Below are 24,130 nucleotides of genomic sequence, written 5' to 3' on the forward strand. Positions count from 1 at the left end.
TAGAGGGACACTTTGGGATCCAACTCAAAGCATTCCATCAAGGCCTATTCCAGTCTTGAAATGATCATTGTTAATAAATTTACCAAACCTACATGCAAAAACAATACATAAATAAATGTACTGAAATATAAGCTCAGCTCATGGCTATTGTGTCTGCTTTAACAATAGAAAGGGGTTGTTTGCTTGCAACTACGGTAACTAATCTTTCCCAAAAGGAAACCATGTAGATCCTTTAATACATATTTCTTTGGCCTGGTTCACAAGAATTGGCTGGTTACTCTGATAGAGAAATGGACTAGTTTTCCACACAGGCAGAGAGGTCATGTCATGGGAGAGCATTTACCAGGAAAAACACACAAAAGGAATATGAACTTAACACAAATATTCTCAACATCCTCAGAGTTAAAGCAATGCAGTAGAGTGAACTACAGAGTATTTAATTGCTTCAATAATATGATTGTAGCACCATACAAACTCAATTGTCCCAAACAAATATTTTGAGCTACATGCGAGCATTTAATATATGACCTCATAGCTGCATTCAGAAGAGGTACAATATGAGAGTTGTGCCACAAGTATACCACTAGGCAAAGTATGATACATAGCAGACCTTCAGTGATTTTCAAACCAACTTCTAGGATGGATTACAAAGAATTATAGAAGTATTTTAAGTACCCCAAGGCTATTGAGAAATGAAAAGATAAAGGGCCTGTTTGAAAAGGGGGTTGAAATTCATTTTAAATAGTGAAAGTTCTGCCACCCTCGTGGCTACTCTGGTCTCTTATTTATAACTGCCAAGTTGGACAAGTGCAATACATCTGCTTGACATGGGCTCTGGCAACCCCAGAAGCTCTTTACAGCAGCATAAAATTCCTAGGCTGTGCACCAGCCACTGCAATATCTATCCAAAAGTAAAGGCTCTAAGTTCTAGGTCTTTTTTCATTTCTTCTGCTGTGTAGCCTGTTTTTCAATATCTATTTAGTGGTAGTATTTATCTCATTTATGAATCATTTGCCATGAGGCATCCCAAAGTGATTTACAATATAATAGAAAATATATAAAATACATAAAAAGCTGACACAATTGCACATGGAAGCAATTTAAAAACAATAACAGCACATGCATAAAATCAATTAAAATACGCCACTGATGCCAACTGGAATAAAGGTATACTGCTTCAAACTTCTCATGGACACTAACTTAGGTATATTTAAATCTTAATACGTGTACTTAATCTTCTTCTTGTTGTTGTTTAGCCGTGTCCAACTCTTTATGACCCCATGGACCAGAGCATGCCAGGCACTCCTGTCTTCCACTGCCTCCCGCAGTTTGGTCAAACTCATGTTGGTACTTAAATCTTAATAAATCTTAAATGTACTTAATACAAAGAACAATGATTAACATCCCCTAACACCAGCCAGCTACAAACGCCAAAATAAATTATAAAGGTCTGTATCAATTCATTAATTTACTAAGCAACCATTAAGCTATACAATTAGATAGCCACTGATTGTTCACTTTTGCTACTGAAAATTTTGTCAGTTTGACTTCAGCTATGTCTATGCAGGGGTGATCTCTTAAACAATGGATAGCTCAGTGTATGTGTGTGGTTGGTGCAAGCATGTCCACTTTGCTTTCCTGATCCCAAAACAATGTCTTCTGTCTACACTAGTGTTCCTTTATTCCAAAGTGGGTGGTCCTTAATAGTATGGCATCTGCATGGTGTGTGCATGTTCTCTCCCCTCTGTTATTACATATCCACCCTCCGTTACTGGTTTTTTTCTTCAAACTGGGCATGCACACAGATATTTGTTTACCAATGCGCACACTTTTCATATATCCATATATTCCCAGGAAGTATACAAGAGTAACCATTATGAACATATTTCACATAATGCAAAATGAGACACTAATTTGGGAGGGGGCGAGAGATACACAAAAAATAAATTTATAGTACGTCTCTTTTTGTGAAGATGACAATTCTTGGATCTAATAATAATATTATTATTTCACAATTCTAAATATATTATACTACCCAGTGTTACCAGTTCAGTTAGTCACATGCACCCATACACTCATTCAGATGAGCTCTTAATACTTGCATTCACTAAAATGCTGATTTTGGGAAATAAGCAATACTACTCTTGGGATCTTTACTGAAGACAGTTGAACTCATACATATGGCATGGCTCTTGCTTTGATTACCTTGTTTATTTGGGGGAAATTAGCACTGACCTATATTAGCTTGCTTGATCCAGAAAGCCAGCAATGACCACAACATTGTTGCAATTATAGCAATTTATTTATAACTCAATAAAGGTACTATGTCAATATACAGTGATATAGAGGCAACAACAATGGCTTTGTGCCTTGGAATGCCACTAGAGAAACACAGAAGAGAAAATTCATTACACAGGCTAATTCAGCCATGCATTGCCTAGACCATACACTTAGTTACCATTACAGTGATAGAGGGAGGAGACCAGAGGTGGAAAGTCACCTAATGCAGAACTATGAGGCAACGTCTTAAACACCCATTTTTGCTATGGGGAAAATGAAAGAATCCATTAAGTGGGAAATGTTAACATGCAAAATAAAGGCTTCCCCATCTCACTGGAGTCAGAGAAAACACAGAAGTTGCAGAAATGTCAGGAAAGTGAGATGCAATAGCTGCATTTCTTCCTGAGGAAGGTGAGTGGCATTGCTGAGACCCAAAGCTCTGAATTTCTGACAAGCACAGATACATGATCATAGCTGGGATTACATGCTTTGGCAAAGGAGGAGTAATTAAAACAATCCTTATGCCTATCAGAAACATGGTATTAAGTGGGGTGGGCTGATAGTTCAACCTCATTGTAAATCCCTTTCCACAACCATCTATCTCCAGGTTCCTGGCGAGCCCACCCAAATTTGGTTGAAAAACAGAAAGGTTTTCCTCTCACAAAAGACCCTACTGGATGTCTTTCCAGTCCTGAAACAAGCAACAAGCAGAGGCAAGGGAACCCACGGAGGGAAGAGGCAAGGAAAGAATCTAGATAAACCTTAAGCAGAGGGAATAAAGAAGGCATCTCCCATGGCCTATCACAGGAGTACAGCATCTGAAAAGAAGTAGTGTGGGAGCATTCCAAAAAGGAGAATGAATGGAAGATGTACCTTATAAGGCCTCTCCCTGAATTCGATCGCGCCCCCCAAAAAAGGCTTGACCTAAGAGTCCAAGGTACAAAAGAGATTCCAGGGACATCCTAGGTCAAGTTAATGGTCATACCACATGAGAAAGTCCTCAATTTATTGTTATCTTTAGCATGATGCTCTTTGCCTTCATTGAAACTAGATAATTTTGGGTGTTCTCTAAAAATGCAATAGGATAGTGCAGGATATGCTTATCAGGTAGAAGCTATTTACTCACAAAAGGAGACTAATGACCAAATTAAGGGTGTTTGTTGCATTTGATTTCTGGAGTTAATTGGGTGATTGGCGCGTGCCTATAGCTCACATGAGTGTGGTTCACATTGGTGGCCACGACAATGTTTTCATTGCTCAGAATATGTACGTACAGAGTTCCAGCTTCTTGGTAACACCAGTGGGGATGAAGAATTGGTCTTTTACTGTTTTCATATGTAGCTTTAATAATCATCCTGCCAACTAAATTAATTGAAATGTTGCTTTCCGAACAATACTATTCATAGCCAAGTGAAGAACAGGCAACACAGAGACAATTAATGATATGGAATGATTATTCTTTAATGCTTTGTGTTCTTTTTTTTTCTTATTTAGAGACAATAAATACATAAAATAAAGGCAACATATATCAGCTATATTTCTTGTATATTTTTGCAATATTAAAGGGCTTCAGCTAGCAAACTGCCAGAAACTGTTTACTAGATTAGTTTTTACCCCTGGCAACAATACTGGAAGAATAACAGGGAAGAAATCTACACAATAGCAGGGTAGGCAGTGAAGAAACTGCAATCACATCATTTTCTTACTCGCACTTCAAGATAGCAATTGTTACTCTAGCTTTCCCCGCCAAAGGACAGACTCAGCTTCGTGCTGTGGCAGTTTGAGGCTGCTCTGACTGTAGCTGTTTTCCAAGATACTCCCTGAAAGAAAACAAGGGGTGGGCAAGACATTTTTAAAGGGACCAATGATGAATACTTAATGAGAGTTTTCTGAAGGAAATAAGTAGCGGTTACTGTTTTCAAAAGAAGTAGGCAATTTCTTGCCTCAACTAGCCCACAGCAGTTCCACTGAGATGCCAGTTTTGCTAAATGCCTCAGGTCTGAATTTTACATTAAAAAACAACAAATATATATTCCGAACATTAGCCATGCTAGTTTATACCAGCAGAGTGTTTCATTGTGATAGTTTCAGATTTTACTGCTTATGTTAAATCTCAGAACATGTGCAACCATTTCCCAGAATTAGACAAACAGATCAGCTTAGGCTGGAGAATTCAGACATACTGTACAATTTCTTCTAGCAAAATGGCAACAATACAGCCTGCCTCAAACTGACGAGATGGTACTGTTCTGCTTGTGCTGCTCATGTAATTTGCCTACTCAGAGCTAGCTTTTTATTCGTGCTTTTTATTCCAGCTACCACCTTTCAAAAGATCTTGAAACACACCGTTCTGCTGCTCATCACTTAGTAGCTTTCCTTCCATCCAGTTTATGTAAAAGCATGGGAACATCAGAAGATGCCTTCTACAGAGTTAAAACCTTCACATACAATCCTGAGCTAGATGGACTGGGAACATCTCTCCAGATTATCAAAAAGATGTCTTTCCCATTCCTTCTTGGATATGCCAGTGATTGAACCTAATAACTTCTGCATGCTAAGCAGATGCTGTACTACCGAGATGCAGCCCAATGACCTTGAGAGAATTTCCGTATTTTTCGCCCTATAGGACGCACTTTTTCCCCTCCAAAAATGAAGGGGAAATGTGTGTGCGTCCTATGGGGCGAATGCAGGCTTTCGCTGAAGCCTGGAGAGCGAGAGGGGCCGGTGCGCACTGACCCCTCTCGCTCTCCAGGCTTCAGGAAGCTATCCGCAAGCCTTGGGAGCCTGCGGGAGTTCCCGCCAGGCTCCCAAGGCTTGCGGATAGCAGCCTGTTCTGGGGGCTGGGGTCGGGGGAAGCTAGGGCTTCCCCCGCCCCAGCCCCGCGCCTGGGGGAGGAAAATAATTTTTTCCCCTTTATTTCCCCCCCAAAAAACTAGGTGCACCCTATGGGCCGGTGCGCCCTATAGGGCAAAAAATACGGTAAATATGCACACTGAAATTTCAGTTGCTCACATCTCTCTGTACCAAGATTCTTCTACAACTAATTTGATACGCAAGTTTTCGGTTTTCGAAAGCATATCAGTACACATTTGCCCAGTCCGATTAAGAGAGGGGCAAAACTTTCAAAGGTATAAATGGGGGAGAAAGTTAGGAATGTCCCATTGATTTAAAGTGTAAAAACATATTCTTAACACTCTCTTCCATTTATATCAGCATACAACAAAATTTGGCTGGTGTTGGACTTTGGCTCAATCATATCTAGGTTTTTATTTGTAAAGTGCTGTTAAGGTCTTCACTTATATTGCAATGCTAGATTAAAGATGTCTTCTAAATTAAACCTATCTCCTCACTAATTTAAATTTGACTTGATGCTTTATTTGCTTCAGTAATCCAATATGAATCTGCATGAATCAAGACAAATTTACCAAGCTGAACAGAAAACAAATTTGTGCAGTTTTACACATAGCAACATACTTTTAAGAACCTGAAATAAATTGTGACTGACTGAACCTTAATTAAACTTTGCTTGAGACAGTCTAAAGTACCATTTCCTTCAATATAGAAATCTGAAAATAAATTACTGTCATTGGCAAACAAATGCCGTTTCAGTTCCCCTGTATGAAATTCTGGGATACTGAGACTGAAAAACAAACATTAATTAAACAAGAGGTGTAGAGCAGTAGCCCAAAATGAAACCCCAGAAACAGTGAAGTACAAGATGTATTTTTCAGCAGGGGAAATACAGGGATGTATTGAGAAACTCACAGGGGAAGGTACAGAATATTCATTTCAAACATAAAAATATTTTATGTGGCTTCACATGGCTGCAGAGCTAATTATGAGCCGCATAGCAGACATTCACATGCTTGTTAATTTAGAAACAGCTTCATCATCAATGTCATATTGCTTCAGAATCCTATTTAAAAGCAATAGTACCTAAATTACTTGACTTTTCAAAACCAGTTAAATATATAGCCAATTATTCATTTTATTGGTTCAGTTATTAAAGCATCACAGATAAATTACATAACTGTACCAGGTTTGGATGTATTTGCTGTACTTTCCACACTCTGAGGGTTGTGTTTTTTATAGAACCATCAATTTCTACAAAAGTAAATTATTAACAGTGCAGACCTATACATGTCTGCTCAGATGTAAATCCTGTTGAACCTCATAGGGCCTTAAAAGGCAAGTAGAGTGCAGAATTGAAACCTAAGTGAAACACAGCTTGATGATCCAGCTGACCACAACCAAACAGATGCAACTCTTGGTGGGACATATATTGGTAAAGAGCTAACCACAACGTTCACCTCATTTTATGTTCCAATTTTCTATGATAGAATGGATTGAATTATGTAGCCGTCTCCCATGTGGATGAGAGATTCGAGACAAAAAATGTGACACAGTAATAGGCCTTCTTAGTAACAATCCACAAAGTTTTATTTCCAAACAGTGGGTATTTTCATTTTAAAAACTGGAGTGGATGGAAAGGAATATGGGGCTACAAGAGAAACAACTACTATGGGAGAAATGCTGGGTGCTGAAGTTTCCGGGGGGGGGGGAGGGAACGACTATTACTTGGAAGGGAAAGATCAGAGGCCACAGAAAGTGATTCTTTCTATATTGAGCCTTGTTCTTTGCCTGTGGTCTAAAAAGTCCATCCTCAAAATGGGATTGGGCCATAAATTGTACCATAGTATGAATTTGGGCTGCTGATCAATTAATTTTCTGTTTTTACGTGATGCTGAGGATAAAAACCAGGATGTGGGCTCTGCTCTTTGTCATTGCAGTGCTACCTCCGGTTGTGGACGGGATCCGTTCTGGAGGTCTGGTCGGATCCTGAGGTTTCCACAACCTGAGAACCACTTCTGCTTATGCGCACAGGGCAAAAACTGGTAAAATACTTCCGGGTTTGCCGCGCACATCCCAAAGTTTACGTAACCAGAGGGTTACATAAATGGAGGTACGACTGTATTCCTTGCACTTTCAATTGCACAGAAAGAGTACAGAGGTAAAAGCCTTGCAGGTCTTCTGAAAGGCCATGACAGGTAACGGAAACTAATGAAGAGGAGGGATGCAACACTACAAAGTTAGATTTACCATGCTAAACTTCTCTTCTGTATAAGTTTCTAGAGTATACACAGGCCAGAAACAGTTGATTATAGTGGTTAGGTAACAGGAGTAGTGGATTATGCATCTTGAAGAATGACATTAGGAAATTCTTTATTCCATTCCCAAGGAATAGGATGATGGTAATAGCCTGTAATGATCCGATATATACTAGGCAGGCAGGCTGCCTGCCTTTTCTCTAGTATATAAATTTTACAAAATATAATGAGGTAGTTTATGGAGGGGATGTGCTACTGATGTGTCTGTATTACTTGCAAAAAGTTTCAACTAAGTTGCTACAGCTGAAAATGTCCCCCCACCCAGCCATTAAGAAACAAGGCTAAAGAATCTGTTTCCTAATGCCCTGCATATGTGCACAAAAGTTTATAAAACTATCCTGAGAAATAAATTGTTTCGTTAGGCAGCACCTACAACTCTCTGCCTTTTGATGTACAGCAGACTATACTCTCTTCGGCACCTGCTTAAAATATTTTTGCTCAGGCAACCCTATCCAGACATTTAGAAGGTACATGTAAAAGGTAAAGGGACCCCTGACCATTAGGTCCAGTCGTGACCGATTCTGGGGTTGCGGCACTCATCTTGCTTTATTGGCCGAGGGAGCCGGCGTACAGCTTCCGGGTCATGTGGCCAGCATGACTAAGCCGCTTCTGCAAACATGTAGTTTATCTCTTTTTAGCTACTGTTCATTTCAATCACCTTCGAATGCTTACCGATACCTGTATCTAATCATGTTTTATCAATATATTTCATGTTTTATAAACCATTTTAAAAAGTTTCTGGGTTTTTTTTAACAAGCAAGTTGTACATACATTTTGTTAAACAAAACAAATCAGTTCAGAAACTTTTAAACAACTTTTTAACAAGAATCTATTTCTTTCAGTTCAGCTATTAGAAAAATACAAATGCATCTTGCATTTCTGTTCACCAAAGATCTGCTGGACATATAAATGGATCCTGCTGCAAGAAATTCTAATGGAAACACAATTAAAGGCTGAAAATATCAGGCATTCTAAATGTAAGGAAACAAAAAGGAATAATACTATATTCTGTTTTATACAGTCTACTTCAATTTTCATTATATAACAAAATGGGGGAGGGTAGTAGTGAAAAAAGACAGCAGAAGAGCTGCTAAATTTCACTTAACAATGACACTACTGCCAGTTGCTGAGTTGTTATCATTTCAGTGGTAGAGGGTACCAAAGTTTTATTGTAACCCCCAAGAGGCATGTCATAATTTAGGACTTGAGTTTCACACATTCCCAAAAAGAACTCCTGCCCTGAGATCTTATGATGAAGGGTGGTATGTAAATCTACTAAATAAAATAAAATAAAATAAAAACCCCGAAGTGAAAGTGAGTTGTTACATACCAGTTGTGGACCATCAACTTCTGCACAGCAAGCAAGGCATTATAGCGAACCTGTTGGTCTTCGTGGTGCATGTGGTTCATTACAAGCTGTTTTCCACCAAGTTGCTCAATCACACTACAAGGAAGAGAAGAGAGCATGGGTAAGAGAGAGGTAGTGGTCAGGGGTGTGGGGGTGGGTGGGTGTTGTGTGTTTTCAAGTTTCCTTCTGCTTCTGATTACTAGCAGCCACCAACCTCACACCATTTTAAGTGACTTTACAGTACCAACACCACAAATTTCCAGCAGACCCATGTGCGAGGTGGGGGAGGTTATGATCCTGACTGCCTGTCAGTAAAGATTCCCCACCACTGTCTACTACTTCAACTGAATTCCCCTCAACTAGCTTCAATATGCTGACTTAAAACTTCCTAATCGAAAGCTTAATAAGACACATGGATTAGTCTGGAAAAATCAAACATCGAGTCAGCTGTAAATAAAATTTGCTCCCCCAAGTTCTATGGTTTAAATACAACAGGTAACAGGGTCACTTATATCTCAAAATAAATAATTCCAGCCCAATGCAGGGACTTTGTTAACCCGATTGAACATTTTCCCCTCAGCTTTTGTCAAGGGCAGATATTTAAACATCCCCAAAAATGATAGACATTGCAAATGATATTTGAATGTGCCGGACACTGTAGAACATATACTTTTCTTACTGTCCATTGCCCAGTGAGCTAATAAGGCTTGTTATTCCCTTTTTTTGGGTAATCTAACATCACGACACAATGAAAATATCAGATTCTATCTGTCTGACAATAACCCGGAAGTAACTGCAAGGGTGGCTGAGTTTTTGTCAATAGTCTCTCTTAGAGTAGTGAATGGTACTATTTAGCGGGAAGAAATCCCAATGAAAATCCTTGTCATTATATATTTTACATGGCTGTTTATTTGTATATTTTAAAATTTTATATATGGATGTTTTATGACGGCCTGTAATTGTAATTCCTAATAAAGGTTTGGTGACGTAAGATTAGTTTGGAAAGCAAATGTGGGTGCTTCTTCAGCACAAACATCTCAGTCCATTTTAGCTAAATTGATTTGTATGCCACTTTTCCATTGTGAACTATAATCAAAGCAGCTCATATCATCAAAACGTTTACATGACATCATTCACTAAAAATTACAATACTTAATAAAATTCAAATAGTCATATAAAAATGTTACTGAAAGCATCTCACATACATAAATATAAAATCAAATTAAACCACCTACTGATACTTTATAGTAAGGTCTAACAAAAGGTTACACTAACTATTCCTTGAGTCATAAGCAATGGCCCTTGTATTAACTCAGGCGCTAAGCAAAGATAAGAAAAAGCCTTCCACACCGTTTTCCTCGAGGATAGTGTCGGACATATTCTCCCACATCATGAGCAGCTACAGCCAGGACTTGAGGATCATCTGATACCTCCAGAAGCTTTGTCAAGATTCTACAATAGGATTGCAAATATACAAGATCCTTATTCACTATGGAGTGTACAAAATATAGCATACAAAAAATTGATGAAACTCAATAAACCTCTGCCATGTTACTTCAGTACTGCAAAACTTTTCTAGATTCACACAGTATCACACAAATATTTTGAGAGATATTTCAAAATCACACTCAGGGTAGACCTAGGACTCAGCTAAAAAGGTAAAGGTAAAGGGACCCCTGAGCGTTAAGTCCAGTTGCGGACAATTCTGGGGTTGTGGTGCTCATCTCGCTGCAAATAAAATGTTTGGAATGTGTTGTAAAGTGCAATATACAATTGTGACACTAAATGGTGACTGTGAGCTATAGCAAATTCAATGCATTTTTCAAAATGATTTTTAAAAAAGAATTTTCACAACATTTTTAACATGCGTGTAGATTCTACCCCAGTGAAATCAATGGACTTGGTCACGACTAACATCACTGATTTCAGTCAGTCGGTTCCAAGTATGACTTAGTTGAATGCTATCCCACGTCATCTAGGTAATGAATGTCCAACACATATTTAGCAAATATGTTCAGCTGTAAATTCTTAATACATTCTCTGGTAAATTCTAATCTTATTAATCTGCCATGCAAAAATTCAAATAAGCCTTTGTGGGGAGAGGAAACTGTACTCATTTCACAGATATCTTTTCAGGATTTGTACACTGAACGATAAACTAAAGAACCAATAATATACTTAATTAAGTTAGCTCAACTTTCAATGAAGACAAAACCAGTGTTGCTGATAATTACCACTTTGCTTCATGCTCAGCTAAGCCTTTTGATCTGCAAGGCGTATCTACAGACAGCTGAAGCATCGAAGCCAAGACATCACAGCACAGAAACTTGACTGATTACCTCATTTGGAATGAATAATGCATATTCCTGAACAGGCAAGTATGACACTACTATGAACAGATATTTAGGCTACATTCGGATGTTACAGCAGTGATAAGGTTACCGATGGGGGGAGGGACATCATATCACAGCCATTAGCCGCAAACCCAATCTTTAATAGTAACCAGCAATCTCAAGGAAGTCTCTAAATATATCAAAACCATACATTTGCTGTTCTAGAATCAAGCCACATTTCACTTAAGAAGCAAGCCAATGCTCTTACAAATTCACCTGTGCTCAAAAAAGAAAACAGTAGATTGTATCCTATGAAATTGTGTCATTAGCAGAAGGACTTCCACCTGTGCAACAGGACTTCCTTTCCTCCTCCTCTCCTCAAAAGAAATCTGCTCCAGAGGGCTGGCAGAACACCCAGAACAGATGGGGGGGGGGCTGCAGGAAGAAGCAGTGGAAGTCCTGTTGTGCAGGCATTAATGGGACCTGGATACAGCCCTCTGAACTAAGGCTCCCAATTTAGTTTCCATACCATACAAAGCAACAAAGTTTTTTTCTCTCTCTCACTGTGCTCACTTGGGACATTTTCAAAGACGGGAACCTTTTATTGAAAATGGTATTATAGTCCCTCTACCTTATGCAGATACCCTAAATGAAACTTTGGTTACTCTGAGCAACACAACAATTCAACTGAAGCAGGGATATATCAGAAGAACTTACTTCAACAGTTCATAATTCTTTTCATTTAATCTCACAGCATTCTCTCGCCAAAATTTCTCAGATTTGTGAACAGGGCTCCACTCTAGTCTCCCTGACTTAAGCTCAGAACTATATTCATCAAACGAACTGCAAAATAAACCAAACATAAGAGAATGAGGAATAAACCTGATGCACAAGGACAATATATGAAAGCAAACAGCACATCCAAACCTCCCACTGCACTTAGGGTTCTTTGTAAAGCATTTTACAAAAATTGTAAGTGGCACTTACAAGCATAAGTATGAACACTTATAAATATGGAAGTACAATTTACAAATGGCAGCATATTTTCATTGGGATGAACGTGGCCTATTTACCATGAATTCTAATTTGGCCAGACTGAAGCTAAAGGAGTCAATTTTTCCAGATTTTTCTTCGCTGCTGACAGTTTTGCATTACAAGGATAGGATTGTAGCCTAGGACATTCAGATCCAATTTGGAGTTTGCTTCAGCACTTAAAGCACTCTGTTTTGGTACTTTATTTTGATATTATATAAGATGGTGAGGTACTCCCAAATGAGGTGTAAATAAAGCCTACTTATGGTAATGACAAATGATAACTATTTTGTAGTTTTATGATTACTTGAATCTGATACCATCCCAAGGTACAAATCATGTGAAGTTGGTTTTAAAAAAAGAAAAGCCTGCTTGGTCTTACAGTTATTTCCTTCATGCGGTCTTTGGAATCTACAGCATTGCAGAAAACAATCACTAGACAAGCTATCATTCTAATAACTAGGCCTCTATTTGATCTTGACAGGTGCTTCGGTGGGGAGCCTATACCCCAAGGAGGACCCTCCTTGTATCAATTTGAACACTAGACACCGAAGACAAAATTTACCTGAGGTCCTGCACACTCTCTCCAAGTTTGTCCAACAGAAACTTTATATCCTCACTTATGTCTTCATCATCATATTTCTGTTGTTCCAAGTTCTCCAGCTGCTTCAGAACTTTGCACTGGATCATGGCAAGAGCATACTCCTGGCGAGTTTCTCTTTCAGTAGACTTTTCAAGAAGATTCTGGAAAGAAAAACAAAACAAAACGGTGTCAGACCCTGATAGCCATGAATTAAAAAGGTAGTGATGGAATTCTCTGTGAAGTGGGACTCCCTCTATATTTTGACTGACCCTACTGTCATTTCCTACCACATTTTGCTAGCATCTTTACAGTTCCGTATCAAGATGATGACATAGCATACTGAGGAGTGTTCAGACATCATCCTAGTTTCATGTGGATGGACTGCTGAATGTAAATTTTTACCTTTGCACAATAGCTAGTTTCTGTATACACACCTCTTATATCTAGGAAAGCAGAAGGCATTTTCAGTCTTCAAGAGCAAACTTTTGTCGGGCAAAAACAGTCAAGGAGGGTGTGAGGTAGTGCCAGTGGAAAATGTGGCCTGAGGAAAGTCCAGAGAGCCACAGAGGGCTGCATTTGGCCCCCAGACCTAAAGCCCCCCACCCCGGTATAAAGAATTTGTAGTCTACATACTTCACTCACCCGAAATGCTGCAAGAATGATCCTAGTGACTTTCTCTTTTACAGACTCCTGAAGGATGTCAGACAGGACTGGGACAATATTATAACGCCGCAAATATTCACACATTTGAGGACTGAATGCCAGCAGCCAAATAGAGAAAATCATCTGATACTGAAGCTGGAAACCGCATTTGTTACTCAATACTCCCATGATACTAGAGAGCAGGGATAAAGCATAAGAAACATACCATTAGGCAGCTGCTCACTATCCTATAATTCAGAATGTAAACAAATTAGCAAACACTAAACAGCCAAACAATAGAATGCAATTTAGTCTGACAGGGATAGGGTAGGGTAGGGTAGAGTAGAGTAGAGGAGGGAGCAAGGGAGCAAAGCTCAATTACTTTATCCACAGCAGAGGTGAAATCATCTGCTGGAACAACAGGGTATCTGATGGACCCTCCTTGCTCCAGCAAATGAACAAGGCAATACTGAGATTGCAGGGTTTCACTGTTGTTGTTGTTGTTGTTGTTTTGTGACAAATGAGAATACAGAGGAAGTCTCGAAATGAGAGAAATAATCAAGCAGAGCCTGGTATTGCCTTCCTTTTCTTTGACAAAGTTCCTACTTCACAACAGTTCAAATGGTAACAATTCTTTACAAGATGGTTTGCATTTCTAAGTGAAAGCTAAAGGTTACATTTTAACTGGCTTAAGATATTTTGTTAAAGTGGAATGTGTTTGAAATCTGAACCTGTATACACTGATGTATATAATGGTGCTTGCTATCGCAAAACAATGAAATTACAGTCATGCTAGCCCTAATAAAACTACAAATTATGCTGCCAGAATTTTTGAAATTTCCTTGGGGCCTGTATATGGGCTGCTGTGATAAAACTTCAAAATTTACCACTGCATCTCTGAGCATAGTTAAGGGAACTTTTGGAATAGGGTTTGCTAACATTTCACCCTCCATATGGCCACCATCCCAAACCACTAGCCATGTTGGCTGAGGAATTGGAATTCAACAACTTCCCAAGAGCCACAGATTTTCCTTGTCTCTCAGAATAGAATCAGTCTTTCTATCGCATGACTGCTAAGTTTACTCAGTAGCTATGGTTACGGACTGTATCAAAGGCTTTTCAGAAGCCCAGCTATATTATCCATCACTCCTAAACATCTACATGCATTCTTGAGCAAAGTTACAGAAGTCCATACTACATACACAATTGCGGCAACTGAAGTTATATGTACTGTGCAAACAAAGTGTTCTTTAAAAATATCATGGACTCTCATCAAGGGACTTATTTGGAAAGTAAACAGAATTTTGTGAAAGAATCCAGTCGGCTCACAGAACAATACCAAGAATTATCTAGGAAATAGAACTACAGTCATACCATGGAAGCCGAATGGAATCCATTCCAGAAGTCCGTTAGACTTCCAAAATGTTCGGAAACCAAAGCACAGCTTCCAGTTGGCTGCAGGATCGTCCTGCAGCCAATCATAAGCTGCAGAAGCCACGCCAGATGTTCAGCTTCCAAAAATCATTTGAAAACCAGAACACTCACTTCCGCGTTTTGTTCGTTTGGGATCCGATTTGCTCAGGAGCCAAGGCATTCGGGATCCAAGGTACGACTGTACAACACTTTTAGATCTGCAAACTTATCCTAAGGACTCTTTTAAGAGCTCAACAGAATGCATAAGTCAGGAGGAAAACACTTTCATCATGGATATACTAGAAGCTCATCTTTTTCTGTACAACAAATACTCACCAACTAACTCCATCTGATTCGACCCATGCAAAACGGTATTCATTGACCCTGAGCATCAACTGCAAGCACCCGGCAACACACTGGACATATTGCGAACTCTACATGAAAGAAGAATACACCATTACAAAAAATACATATAGCCTGTTGTTGCACTGGAAATAGGTAAGTGTGAGAACAACTGAGAAGTCTCCAATTATCACTGTCTCTTTTACTGTAACAAAAGCCAGCCCACTGCCATCAGTGCCTGTTGTTATTCCAAAGTTGTGTTTAGTCACTAAGACTAACAACATTCATGCCACAGTGCTAGTTAAGTGTCCTTAGACAGAATCAAATTCAAATTATCAAGTCAATAATCAGTTTATTTACCAGGGCTCTCACTTAGGTAGCTGTGAGATCCCACACTTCAACAGCAAAAACCTAGCCAACACTGAACAAGGGCATAATGTTATTGTTAACATATTCTGCCTGATTTCCATATTTCCCCTGTGCTCCCAAGTAGGTCTTTTATTAGATGCTTAATGAAAAATACAGCAAATGGTCAGTACACGGGGAACCAGTGTCCTCCTAAAGTTCCCCTATTTTTCAATTCCTTCAGAGTTCCTTCCTTCCTTTTAAAATTCCCTCATTTTCCCTAGCTTTTAGAAAAGTTTCCCACCTCTTCCTATATAGTTTCAGAACAACTATAAGTGGCAATTATTTTCTTGGATAATTATTTGTTATATATATTTTTGGTTGTGTGGCTTTCCCCCACTCAGCTGTTTGAGAACAATTTGGTAGGCTTCTGTTGTGTTTGCATGTGTGTGCAGTGGTACCTTGGTTCTTAAATGCCTTGGTACTCAAACAACTTGGAACTCAAACACTGCAAACCCGGAAGTATCTGGTTTGCGAACTTCTTTGGGAAGCCGAACATCCTCAGTTTTGAGTGCCACACTTCTGTTTTGAGTGCCACACTTCCATTCTGAGTGTTATGCTGAGGTCTGTCTGTTTTTACTATTTACCGTATTTTGTTTTTGCAGCTCTTTTGTTTTTGTGACTGTGTGGAACCCAGTTGAGCTACTGATTGATTGATTGATTGTGTGACTGCAGTACATTGATTATTGCTTTCATTTTATGGATCAATGGTCTCATTAAATAGTAAAATTCATGTTAAACTGCTGTTTTAGGGGTTGTTTTTAAACGTCTGGAACAGATTAATCCACTTTGCATTACTTTCTATGGAAAAGTGTGCCTTGGTTTTGGAACGGACTTCCAGAACGGATTAAGTTTGAGAACAAGGCACCACTGTATGTAGCACTCAGAACCTGGTGTCCTACAGATGTTGATGGACTACAACTCCTATCACCCCTGACCACTGGCCACAGTGGCTGTGGCTGATGGGAGTTGTAGGCCAACAGCATCTAGAGAGCACCACAGTGGCTATCCCTCTCCCCGAGTCCAAAAGAAAGTACCGTATATTTCGCCCTATAGGACGCACCTAGTTTTTTTTGGGGGGGGGAAATCAAGGAAAAAAATTTTATTTCCCCCCCAGGTTTGCGCAGCCATCCCCAAGCTAGAAGAGGGAGACAGAGTGCTCCGTCTCCCTCTTCTGCCTTCAGGGACAGCCTCTCTAGCCTCCGTGGGGCAGCGGCTTGCCCCGCTGTCCCCTGAGCTTAAGGGCTGGCGATGGGGAGAAGCAAGCTTGCTTCTCTCCCCCGCCAGCCTCCAGATCAGGTCGGGGAATAGCAGGGTGGCAGCGCTCCGCCTCCCCGCTGTCCCCTGAGCTTGTGGGGCTGGTGGGGGGGGAGAAGCAAGCTTTCTTCTCCCCCCCCCCGCCAGCCTCCAGATCAGGTCGGGGAATAGCAGGGTGGCAGCGCTCCGCCTCCCCGCTGTCCCCCGAGCTTGTGGGGCTGGGGGGGGGAGAAGCAAGCTTTCTTCTCTCCCCCCCCGCCAGCCTCCAGATCAGGTCGGGGAATAGCGGGGTGGCGGCGCTCCGCCTCCCCGCTGTCCCCTGAGCTTTTGGGCTGCAGGCTGCTGCCCGCAAGCCTTGCGAGCCCGCGGGACCTCCCGCCGGGCTTGCAAGGCTTGCGGATAGCTTCCTGTAGCCTGGAGAGCGAGAGGGGTCGGTACTCACCGACCCCTCTCACTCTCCAGGCTTCAGCGAAAGCCTGCATTCGCCCCATAGGACGCACACACATTTCCCCTTCATTTTTGGAGAGGAAAAAGTACGTCCTATAGGGCGAAAAATACGGTACCTTGCTTTCTAGAAACATAGCTCTATTGGTCTGTTGTGCTAACGAAATCCCTTCTATATACTTAATTGAGAATAACTGCACCAACCCCAGTGGGGCTTACTTCTGAATTTGCCTTGTTAGGATAGAGAATTCTAATCAGAGGCAGCCACAGGGGAAACTGAAGCAGGGCAGCCTTCATTCCAAATGAGTTAAATCCATCGCTTCACCCAACATCAGCTTTGGCTCCACCCCAACTGGCCTGGGATCCCTGACAGATTATCCACAGGGCAATGCAGCCCATGATAGAAAAAAAAAAGAGGTTGCCCATCTCTGACACAGAGCAAAGTCAGTCTTTTCAGAACAATATCTGAGTAACAACATTTCAAAGAATATAAATGAAATGGAACAGAAACAAATAAACATTAGCCCAAGCTACTACTGAATGCAGTTCACTGTCAGGTTACTTCAACAACATTATATAAAACAATAACAACAGGAATCCAAGGACCTGTAATTCAATAGATTATGTGTTCATTTGAAAGCATCGCCTCTATTCCAAACTTGTATCCAACCAACTATGGAACCCGGGGCAAATTTGTAAGGCTTCAACTGCGTTGTCAAACTGCATCAAAGCAGTTACAGAACTGCATTGTTTTACAGCACAATTCAAACTCCTACTCTCTTTTCAAAGTCGTCCCTGAACTTGCAGCGAGCAGCCATGACATTTTCAGAGAAAAAGAATCACACAATATACAGTAATCAATGTTTATTCTGCTATGAATACAGTAGCTAGGAAGCTGAAGAACTGCTTCTTAACCTATGTAAACACGACAGAAGGTATGTTATCTCTAATAGGTATGTTATCTCTGCATTGTGAAAAACTTTAATAAAAAAACTTATTAAAAAGAAGATGATACATTATCTCAATGTAAAGGATACATGCTTTTCTGTATACCTGAAGGAGCGTCTCTACCCCCATCGTTCTACCTGGACACCGAGGTCCAGCACAGAGGGCCTTCTGGCAGTTCCCTCACCGTGAGAAGCCAAGTTACAGGGAACCAGGCAGAGGGCCTTCTCGGTAGTGGTACCCGCCCTGTGGAATGCCCTCCCACCAGATGCAAAGAGAACAACAACTACCAGGCTTTTAGAAGACATCTGAAGGCAGCCCTGTTTAGGGAAGCTTTCAATTTTTGATGGATACTGTATTTTAATATTTTGTTGGAAGCCACCCAGAGTGGCTGGGGAAGCCCAGCCAGATGGGCGGCGGGGTGTAAATAAATTATTATTATTATTATTATTATTATTATTATTTCCTTCTCTACACTTAGATTCAAAGTTTGAAAATGCATGTGAATAAGACCAACAGGGTTCAATTTTCTTTACACCTCAAAAAATGCTCCTATTTAAAGCAAAGTTATAAAGAGGTCCAGGACGACTCTGGGGTTGCAGCACTCATCTCACTTTACTGGCCGAGGGAGCCAGTGTACAGCTTCCTGGTCATGTGGCCAGCATGACTAAGCCGCTTCTGGTGCACCACAGCAGTGCACGGAAACGCCGTTTATCTTCCCGCTGGAGCGGTACCTATTTATCAACTTGCACTTTGACATGCTTTTGAACTGCTTGGTTGGCAGGAACTGGGACCGAGCAACGGGAGCTCACCCCATCGCGGGGATTCGAACCGCCAAACTTCGGGCAAGCCCAAGGCTCAGTGGGTTAGAGCACAGTGCCACCCGCATCCCCTAAGCAAAGTCATAAATAACCCCAAATCACCGAAACCACCATCCTTCCTGTATTGCATCAGCAAATAGCAGAAAACCAAAATCACTGGTAGTATTCTCACCATTCTTTATTATCCATACAAAACACATATGGAAATAGGATCAAAAGCTCCAACCAGATATAGCCCCCTTACTTTTCCTCATAACTAGTAGACTGTCAATATTAAAAACTTCCCGATACAGGGCTGCCTTCAGATAACACTTAAAACTCTTGGGTGGCACATCAGACTAGCATGAGGAGTCCAACCTTCCATGCTTTTCCATTCATGATTCCCAAGCACACAAATCCTAAGAGACCTGGACCACTATGGAAGTAGTGAGAATTTCAAATCATTCCCTTTGTCTTGCTCAACTGTTCTGGATAGAACTGTCTCAGGAACACGCCTTGGCTTGGCAGCAAGCCTTGTAAACAGGTTTTTTTTTAACAAAAAGCTGTAACATCTAAGAAAGCTGCCATCACAAAAAAAAAAATAAAAGTGAGTAACCTTTTCAGATTTTTTGACCCTCCTTGCATTTGTTTTTATTTATTTTCCTATAAAACAGACCCTCAGGATCCTTATGGAAGGCAGAAAATACATTTTAAACAAATAAATAAAGGATTTTCAAGCTAATCCATAGCTGAGAGTTCACCAATCTTTTCCCCAAACCCTTCAACACATAGTATAGTATTGCAGGTGCCACATTTACAAAAAAAAATAAATTATGTTTAATTACATCCAACCATATGCAAATTAAGTGCAGCAGAAATTGTGTTTTTAATACATCTCCATAGCTGCTCATTTATCTCAGGTTAATCTCCATAAACTGCTTCTATGAAATAAAACCTCAAGCTAAACTGAAGGAATGCAAAGAGTTGCTTATTTACTGCATTTATATCCCTGCTTTTTCTCCAAGGAGCTCAAAGTGGTATACATGGTTCTCCCTCTCCTCATTTAATCCCCACAACAAGCTTATGAAGTAGGCCAGGCTGAGAGGCAGTCACTAGCCCAAGGTCACCCTGTGAGTTTCGTAGAGTTGCCTGGTCATTTGAGGTGCACATCAACTCCAAAACCCCTCAGATTGTCAACTGTCAAAGAAAGACTTAAGTTGACTCAGTATTCATTTAAATAAGTTGAACAGGAAATTGAGTTAAAATCAGCTTCCTTTTACCCATTTTGGAAGCTGAGTACTATTGTTTTAAACATTCAGTTATTCCCTCCCTTCAACCCTGTGCCCCAGGATAACTGCACAGCTATTACATGAGTCCCTACTGATAATAAATATTACACCTGATTACATTTCTGATTCCAAGAACATTTGGTATAGCCTGAATTGTTAGGAATGTTTTTATTTCTTAGAGACATCAAGTGGCAATACTGAGCAGTACAGCTTTTGAGATAAATGACATTTTGCAATTGCTTTCTGAAGCATCTGCAGCTTAATGGACTGCTAATCCGTGAGAATTATAATATTAACGTACCTAACAAGTATTCACAGAAGGAAATGGAGAGAGTAATTTTTAGCACGACAATGTTCTCTGCAGAGCTCTATTCCCCCTCCAAATTTACTGTGCCAATGGATAAGAAACACTTGTTTTATTTTTGTTAACTACAGAACTGTCTTCTCCAGATCAAATCTCACAAAAACTTCCTGCAATATCATCAACAACAGAATAGCAACCTGCGAAAGCTCAACAGGCTGGGCGAGGCTGGGGTCACAGGTTGCAGTTTTACAGTACAGATACCCAGAGACTGAGCCAAACCTATACCTGGTTTCATTACTTTAAAAACAACCACTCCACAACTGTGGGACTGCTCTCTTATCAAAATATAAGCTAAACAAATAAGATCTTAATAAAGGATAAAATATTATTGCACGTATAGTTTCACCCATTCAATGCCATCATATCGTAGTGATTGTCCAAAGATGGATAATATTCCTGTGGGATCTGACAGTGCCACATGCTTAGGATCACCCTGAAAACAATCGTGCCATAAATCCAAGACAGAAAACTGGTGGCCCTCCAGATGTTGCTAGATTATAAATCACATCTGACTGGGGTTGATGAAGTTGGAATCCAGCAACATCTGGGAGGACCACAAGCTCCTCATCCCAGCTGTAGATGATCGAGGAGCTGGCTGCAGAGATTTACAAGACAGAGAGATCCTGGGAAGAAACCTCAGACTCAGAAGCTGATTTGAACTATTATTCAAAGTCTCTATTGCTTTATTGGCCAGAGAGTCAAAGGTCCTTGGGAAGCTGAAACCCATTGCCCGGCCTCCCAGGAAGAACATCACAGCATGGGGAAGACCAATCTATTGGTCAGAGATGGAACAGCTGCATGGATCCTTCCCTCCCAGAAAACATTCTGCTCCAAGTGCCAGCTGCCCTAGGACTGTAGAACCAAAGAGGTGCATCAGCCAGAAAACTAAGGGCTGTTGAATTGTGGGTTGGTGTGCACGTCCCAGTGAACTATGAGTTTATGGGTATCACCCATTGTTTGTAAACTGCGTTGAGAGTACAAATCTTCTAAATTAATATATTTGGAAAATACATTTCAACCCAGGTTAATAGACGAGCCTTCCTAGCATCAGTGTCCCACAAGAAACAATACTCTGGGCTGGATCCAGACAAACAGTGCAATCCTAATGATGTCTATGCAGAAGTAAGTCCGATGAAGTCCACGGGGCACACTCCAAGATATGTGGAGTTAGGACTGCAGTTTAAGTTAGTCATGCTTTAGTTCCTTTGAAATCAATGGGACATGGTAGTCGGGGCCAACATCTCCCACTAATTTGAGTGGAACTAGCCCACTGTATCAAGAGAAAGATTAACAAGTTATGCAGAGATACTTACATCTGTTCCAGGATCATTAGCACTACCACTGCTGCGTAGTTTCTAGCATGGAAAGGAGAAAGTTACATTTAAAGATTCGCAACAAGACAGCCCTTATGTACAAATCTACACATATAGCCTAATGAGATATATACATATATTTATTTTCCTATGTGTGACTGAATTGGAAATAAATTTCCGACCATCCCCTAAATATTGCTCACAAGGGTGGCAGTTAGTCACACATCTGAGGTGACTCCTATTCTGCTTCCAAATGGTTGGCCATGGCACATTTGCTCCCACTATCCAAAAGGGGAAATACTTTATTCTCTTTCAGCACTTCCCACATTTGACTCGGAGCATAGCCACAAAGTACCAACAGTTCAAGCCAAGTAATTAGCATTTTCTGTACATTGCTATGCTTCAGTACATTTAGATATTCTGCACATTTGAAGTATTTAATCCTCTTACATTAATGAACTTGAAAAATGCTTAATTGGCCGAGTGTTTCAATAAAATACATGTAATAGGGAATTTAGCTCCCTCAATATATATCTGGTAGCACACAAAGCAGCCAAAATATATCCTGCTCCGAGAGCCTGGCCACTGTAATACACACTGTAGGAAAAAGTTCCAATAACTTAGTATGTACAATTCCCCACACACTACTACTCACAAAAATCAGGTAAAGGACATTATTCAGATTTAAATGCATTTACTGATTTGAATTTAAGAGCTCATTGGGGCTTGCACAGGAGAAGTTTGTCGTGCAGCATGAGCTTAAATCATGATTAAATACAAATAGTCGAATTTGTAGATCTGCCAAATATACCTGTTTATAAACACTGCAATATCACCAGATCCCAACCTGGTGACCTCCAAGTGTTTTGCCGTATAACTATCATCATCCCCAGCTGTTGGCCAAGGGGAGCTGCACTAGACTATAATATAATTACCTGTGAACTAAGCTGGGTCTTTATCCAATTGAAATAATAATTTAAATCGCTGCCTTCCATCAGTTCTCTTCCCCAAGCTGCTAGCTTGGCAATAATTCTGGCTGCCTGAAAGAAAGTGCAGAAAACATAAACTCAGACACATATTATCATAGATTTTGCAATAACATCATCAATGGATACAGCAGGGGAGCCACTGTTCAGCGGTAGCACATACACCTTGCATGTAGAAGATCCTGTGTTCAACTTCCTACATATCAAAGCAGAGATGGGAAAGATTCTTTTGAAACACTAGAGAACCACTGGCAGTCAATGTCAAGACAGTACTAAGCTAGGGCTGCGGGTGGCGCTGTGGTCTAAACCACTGAACCTCTTGGGCTTGCTGACCAGAAGGTTGGATGTTCAAATCCTCACGACGGGGTGAGTTCCCGTTGCTCTTTCCCAGCTCCTGCCAACCTAGCAGTTCAAAAGCACGCCCGTGCAAGTAGATAAATAGGTACTGCTGCAGCAGGAAAGTAAATGGCGTTTCCATGTGCTCTGGTTTCCGTCATGGTGTTCTGTTGCGCCAGAAGCAGTTTAGTCATGCTGGCCACATGAACCAGAAACCTAGCTGTGGACAAACACTGGCTCCCTTGGCCTGAAAGCAGATGAGCACCACAACCCCATAGTCGCTTTTGCCTGGACTTAACCATCCAGGGGTCCTTTACCTTTTACCTTTTTACTATGCTGGATGGACCAGCAGTCTGACTTTGTATAGGGCAGTTTTCTATGTTCCTAAATATTAATACCTTTTAAACAGGAGCATTACAATCCAAGAAGGTTAGTTGCATCCAAAGAAGAGGGCTACAGTTCATAAACACTTATGCCATAGTAAATTTGTTGGTCTTCAAGAGCCACAAGACTCTTGTGACAAGACAATCAAATAACATAACCCCTCTATCACATCATCTCTCAAGCTCTTTACTGATAATAATATATGACTGCCTTAAAATGTATTTTATTGCTGGCTTTTGATTAGCTAAACATTTGGAGCCTCTTGCCAACCTGAGGAGCAACAGCATGAAAGAGAGGGGTGAAAAGGGGCATTAGAAGAAAAGGCTAGCAGTTTAAAAAGAAAGAAAACCTAGTTATTAGTTTATATTTATGAACTGTCCCATTCTAAAGGTTTGGGGAAAGAGAGAGGTTGAGCATTACAGCTAAATCTAATAATGTTCATGTAAAACTAAGTCCTTTACCCTGG

General features: G+C 40.5%; 1 protein-coding gene across 1 annotated transcript in view; it reads right to left on the minus strand.

Moving 5' to 3' along the window:
* Nucleotides 1-3,716: 3,716 nt before the first annotated feature.
* Nucleotides 3,717-24,130, minus strand: part of ATP6V1H (ATPase H+ transporting V1 subunit H) — a 32,728-nt gene continuing 12,314 nt past the window's right edge. The window contains exons 6-14 of the mRNA XM_079983354.1: nucleotides 22,894-22,998; nucleotides 21,959-22,000; nucleotides 15,136-15,233; nucleotides 13,387-13,579; nucleotides 12,727-12,905; nucleotides 11,847-11,972; nucleotides 10,147-10,248; nucleotides 8,779-8,892; nucleotides 3,717-4,100 (exon numbers count right to left, since the gene is read on the minus strand). Coding sequence (XP_079839480.1) covers nucleotides 4,040-4,100; nucleotides 8,779-8,892; nucleotides 10,147-10,248; nucleotides 11,847-11,972; nucleotides 12,727-12,905; nucleotides 13,387-13,579; nucleotides 15,136-15,233; nucleotides 21,959-22,000; nucleotides 22,894-22,998 — 1,020 coding nt within the window. The 3' untranslated portion in view covers nucleotides 3,717-4,039. The remainder of the gene's footprint in view (nucleotides 4,101-8,778; nucleotides 8,893-10,146; nucleotides 10,249-11,846; nucleotides 11,973-12,726; nucleotides 12,906-13,386; nucleotides 13,580-15,135; nucleotides 15,234-21,958; nucleotides 22,001-22,893; nucleotides 22,999-24,130) is intronic.

The sequence above is a fragment of the Podarcis cretensis genome (genome assembly GCF_951804945.1).
Source record: "Podarcis cretensis genome assembly, chromosome: 7".
Classification (NCBI taxonomy): domain Eukaryota; kingdom Metazoa; phylum Chordata; class Lepidosauria; order Squamata; family Lacertidae; genus Podarcis; species Podarcis cretensis.